General features: G+C 40.1%; 1 protein-coding gene across 1 annotated transcript; it reads left to right on the top strand. All coding sequences in view use genetic code 11, as the record gives it.

Annotated features, from left to right (window-relative positions):
• Positions 1-1,278: 1,278 nt before the first annotated feature.
• EGR_07197 (Disks large protein) lies at positions 1,279-4,479 on the top strand (the record flags this gene model as incomplete). The annotated part of the gene is made up of 9 exons (XM_024496446.1): positions 1,279-1,297; positions 1,330-1,461; positions 1,496-1,584; positions 2,261-2,318; positions 2,575-2,767; positions 3,052-3,154; positions 3,527-3,652; positions 3,731-3,892; positions 4,312-4,479. 9 exons carry the CDS (start codon positions 1,279-1,281, stop codon positions 4,477-4,479), a joined length of 1,050 nt encoding a protein of 349 aa, XP_024349123.1.
• Between the last annotated feature and the right edge of the window lie 1,165 nt (positions 4,480-5,644).

Here is a 5,644-nt window from a genome sequence, read left to right as displayed (position 1 = left end):
CCACTGCGACGATACAGTCAAGGCGTATCGTATGAAGAGCTTACTACATTGTGGTGGACCAAGCTATTGGATACTCGAAATTGTACTCTTACTAGAGCAGAAAACCTGACGAGGTGAAAAAACTTAAATGTACTAAAAAAAAGAGGATTTGGTTTTATTAGGTGTGCTTAGGTGTAATACAATAGTGGTTTATCCCTCGGTTCTTGTGAGGTGCCACTTTTGTACTTTGAACTAGCCCCCTTGTACCTCGCTGGGTGGGCTGGCCTTTTGGGCCATGCCAATATCCCAGACACCTTCTCAGTGCTAAATATATATATTCTGCCCGAGTATTGTGCCTTCTTTTGTCTTAAAGGAGTCTCGGGACGCTACATAGGTTTGCAGACAGGGCATCCACCGAGGGCTGTACTCTCAACACTAAGAAGCATGTTCCAATAAGTTTCACCGCATTATTATGGTACCCAAAAGGATTAGAAACGCTAAAAAACATTGGTTAATGCAGTTAACGATTTGATTGCGACAAAAAAGTGCGAGAGATTTAATTTTATAGGTAAAGTGAAATATTTATCAGAGGTATGGAAGCCCATCAAATTAAATTCAAGTAAGTAGATTTGAATCTCTCACCTAAGAAAAATTAGCTGATTACTTTAAATCTCTAAGATGTTGGTTGTGCGACAGGGCACAAAAGTACCCAAAAGTCCAAAATGTCTGGGCATTTTTATTTCCTGGAAGAAAAGGGCAGATAAAGTCAGGTACAAAAGGCGGAAAAAAAATGAAAAAATAACCTAATCTATAGGGAATGTTCTTTGATGAATATCGCAACTTGGCGTCAGTATTATTTGATTTAAATTTAGCGTGAATAAATCTGGTGGACATAAATCTGACAGAAGCGAAAAAAATTCACAGCATTAAATAATTTGTAAACTTAATGGTTCTTTTATATCAGACATTTTCTTGCTCTTGACAGGGCAGTAAAAATATGTCAGCACGGCCTTAAAGGTTTTAATCGCTCGAACTAAATAAAAATAAATAAAAGCAATTTCAAGTTTCGCCGCTGAGGGGTTTGTTAAATGATTCTTTGGCAATGTTCGACATCCCTGCACGTTTTTGTCCTATTTGTGCTTTTAGAACGCATATTTTGTTTATTTATATCTAAGCATAAATTAAGGGTTTTGATATTCGCATGGAACACTAGCTTATTGCCTGTTTCGTTTCTTTTACCTTTGATTTCTTAAAAGACGTATGCCTTAAAAGGTGTGGAAATAAAGCTTTATTCTTGAAATGGCTCTGCGAAAAGAGGGTAGGCCCCGCTCTTCCTTTACACATGTATAGATGCCCAGAGAGCTGTGGTCCTTTTGAAAAAACTCCGCAGTAAACTTGCTGATGGCTCAGAGAAGTCGCTGCGAAATTCTATGGAACTTCTCATTAGTGTCATGGAGAGTGATCTTTTTAACGCTCTTATAGGTACAGCTAAAATTAAGTATGCTCATATCGGTAGATATTAATGAGTACTACAGGGAGATGCTTGGTGTTTATCCAGACGCAAACTTATCTGAAGCTCGTGACCAAGAAAGTACACAAAATCAAGTAAGTTCGGGCATTTTAGGTGAATGCATACCCTACAATCCTGTTTTATACTCAATTGTGCATAAGCAATCTCAATCAAACGACCACGTGATGCCCCTTTTCTTGCCCCAGATTTACTTTGATGGCATCCCTTAACCAAACAAATTCCTTTTAATTTACCTCTTCTATGTTATGCCTTTGGGAAGGTTTTTTAAGTACGGTCATTTATTTACCGCTATTGTGTCTACAGGTAGGACCAAGCAAATAATTCTTCGAGTTCCTTTAACTTGCTTATAGTTTTTTTCTACAAAAACACGTTATGAGTGCTTATTCAGTCATGTTGATTTTTAGACCTGTAGACTTTCATACTTTGTTTACTTTGCATAAATAAGCAATAATAAAGTGATAGCAAAACTATTTTGTGTCTAATACTAGCCAGTCGTACGCAGGGTGGTATCTCGATTCTTTGCTTAAGTTGTCATTAGCTAAAGTGATATGGAAGACTGCATATTAGTGGCTTGAGGAGGGATTGAAAGGCTGCAAGCGCAGCCCAAAGGTCATTCAGTATAGTGGAAGTTTTGCACCCTAGACTGCAGTGCTGCCTGGTTAACCACACCGCTAAACAAAGTATCAAATCAATGTAGTAGTAATTATCTTGATGACCACTTATTAAAACACTCTGGTTTTCTTATTTTAGCGCGACAATTTTAGCCCAACTAGTGACTTCGCATCCAAACAACCTTCTAATCATGAAGGTCCTCTTTTTTAAGTTTTGTACATATTTTTGTTAATGCAATGATATTTCTAACATAAATTACAGTCCCATATTTATCTATAAAATCACTACTTATGTAACAAATATGAATGCTTCTTTATATTAGACCCGCAGAAGTGCTGAGGAGGGCTGCAGTACGCGGTCCTTAGGGAATTTATTGTACTATTTTGATACGGAACTATTTTTCGCACAAAAATACTTTCGATCCATTCCTAAATATTTAATCCTTTGTGTAGACATCACATCACAAGGAGAACCAAGTGACTGGGAATACATTGAGGTCGTGATCTCGCGTCCTGCTGGTAAAAATGTGAGTTTCGGCTTCAGTATTGCCGGAGGTTATGATGCACCTCAAGAGAACGGTGACCCAAGTATCTACGTCACAAGAATTGCTCCTGGAAGCATAGCTGAAGCTGATGACCGTTTACGGTACGTCGTGCCATCTATCAGATACGTGTCTGATTGGGTCGTTTGTCTCCAACTTTTTGGTTAACTAAAGAATCAGAAAATGCAAGAAAGTAATTTTGTCTATCAGGGGAATCACAAAACCCTTCATTTAGGAGCCTATAAACTACTTCCCATGCAACTCGGTCGATCGTTCGGATCTGTAAAACATACTCTATCGTACATCTACAGCATTACAAGGCCTAGACGCTTTTTCCTTTGTTGGGAGTGCAGTCATTTGGGTTATCTTTTTATTTTTAATTTCTCAGACCGTTTGATCAAATCATCTCGGTCAATGGCAGTGATCTTACCAGTGTATCAAACCAGGAAGCGGTGAGGATATTACGGGAGTCCGGTGATACATTAGCCATGGTAAGTTGTATTTCCACCGATAGCAGTCTTTTTTCGTTTGCCTTACTTTAGTCGTACTCGATTGACGTCAGGTATGCTGCTGTTTTGTTGCAATTGAGTTAGCCTTGAAGATGCTAGAATGAGAGGGTGGTGGAATAAGTGATTTGTACAATGAATATATTGGTGAGAGGGAGATACTGTCTCCATTCCTGGTAGTCGATGAAGTTCTAGTGCCCCAAAGTGGGCTGACAGATTATATACTACCAGGGTACAGACCAAGCCACAAGGTGGAAGCATAACCTCCGCTTTAAAAGTGACAAAGTACCAAAGTTTTTTAAGCCCTTACTTAGTTTATGGCCTTATTTGAATTCGGTCTTTTTATGTCTTTTAAAGATTATTCGTCGATACACTGGTCCTGAGGTTGTTCCATCCGATGGTGACTTGAACTCTCCAACTGTAAATGCCACCTCACCAGACAGTAACAACGAAGGCACCGCTAATGAAGACATGTACTACGAGGTGCTTCTTTGATATTTTTATCATTTTACTTCCCCAATCTGGCAGTGAGTCTTCAAGTTTGTGAATTTATGCTTTTAGGTCAGTTTGTTAAAGCCATCGGAGAGTGTTGGTCTCGGGTTTACCATAGCAGGAGGACAGACGTCTGATGGCTATCCAGGAGGTATCTACGTGACCAAAATCACACCGGGCGGTTTGGCGGAAGAGGATGGACAAATCGAACCTGGCGATCGTCTTCTTCAGGTGACCTATTGCGCATTTTTGAATATTACCACGAAGCATTTGAGTCCTCGTTCACACTAAATCCATCCCCTCCTCTCGCATTCATCCATCTATCCATCCAGCTTTCATTCTATTTAACCATCTCTGGGCGGTGGATTTTATTGCTACATCTCCTTCAGATATTGTGAGAAGCTGTTGAAGCTTTGAAACTGAGATTTGCACGGCTTGTGAAGCAGAGGAATCGAACCGTGCCGATATCACCTGGCATCTGGTGGGAGAAGGATGCAAGAGGGAGATAGCTGAATGCAAACTAGAGAATAACCCTGAACTGATTTTTTTGATCCTCTTAAAGATAAATATGAGTCCTAATTACCTTTACCATTATCAGCCAATCAGAAAAGGAGATATACGTGACTGTCTTTTTTGTGACGTCCCTCTAGGTTAATGGCCAAGAATTGGACAATGTCACACATGATGCTGCAGTTCATCTCCTACGCAATGCTGGGATTCACGTGCATCTTGTTTTGCTGCGACCTAGAGAGTCCACAGCCAGTCCAAATTTTACCTCTACTCTCACCTCCGATTATACAATTGGTCGAAACAAGTGAAGGCAGCACAGTCTGATCTCCGTCTATTTCCTTTTTACTTTCTATCGAGTTCCCCACTTCCTTATTTACCTCATGGAGGGTATCCAATTATTCAGGTAAATTTAGAAATATCATTCCACTGTGTGTTAATTTTGACGAAGGAGCCTGGATGGAGTTGAAGGCAGATGTAGTGTTAACCGAGATAAACATTGACATCAGTAGTAATTTGCATCTTCACCAGAGTGAAAAAAAATCTTGCGAGCGTCAGGATGTTGTGTCATTTATTGTAATTACCCTTTTTCATTACAGACTTAGATTGATCGTTCCTTTAAAAGGTTGCTTCTTCGCGTGAAGCATGTGCATGAATTATTTGCCACTGACAGGTGGCAGTTGGGTTTTTAGTGTTACTTTGCCAAGAAAGACGCATTACTTTCATTAGGGAGTTTGAGAGTAGATGCTCTTCAGCTATGGAGAGCAATCCTTTATCACGAGTGACTAAGTGGTTGGGTGGTTTACGGAACCAGCCGACGGTAACTTGTTGGGTCTTGTCAAATACATGTGACAAAGCGAAAGCAGCACTTTGAAGGCAGTCGGCACTTCGCATTCAAGAGGACGGTGGCAGATTTATCCGTGAGTTTGGATGCTTTAGCACAGTGAAAGGATAATAATATGGAAGTGTGGCCGATGCACGTGAGTCGAGTTAAGTCGTGATCTTGACATGAAGACGTGATACCTTTTTGGACTTCGGCTAGAAGTGTACACGGTGGAAAACAGTGATATCCAATTTACCAACGCCAAACAAACAACTGTGCTGGCCATTACAAAGGAGACCTCTTTATGCGAATGATACTATCCAGAGAGCCTGGACTACTTACCTCAATGCGTCGGCGCAATCATTTGGTCAGGGCTACCTGAAATGTAATGTGTTGAGGGAGGCTTACGCAAACGCTACATTATGGATCGCACATAAGCTCGACTGAGTAAGTGGCGTCAAGTGGAGTGTTTGCAAATGTTGCGAGTAAAAAAGTTTAACATGACTTAAGGCATTCAAATATTGTGAGACTTCCCAAAGTAACTATTTTGAGTGGATTTTTAGGTTATGTACTGATTCCGCAGGTCAAAAAGTTACACATATTCCTCATCGATGTTGCAGCAAATGTTTTAACATTCTCTCCTTCGTTTCATT

Source organism: Echinococcus granulosus (genome assembly GCF_000524195.1).
Source record: "Echinococcus granulosus chromosome Unknown EG_S00072, whole genome shotgun sequence".
Classification (NCBI taxonomy): domain Eukaryota; kingdom Metazoa; phylum Platyhelminthes; class Cestoda; order Cyclophyllidea; family Taeniidae; genus Echinococcus; species Echinococcus granulosus.
The sequence above is the reverse complement of the archived record's forward strand: the minus strand, read 5'-3'. Positions and strand labels throughout refer to the sequence as shown.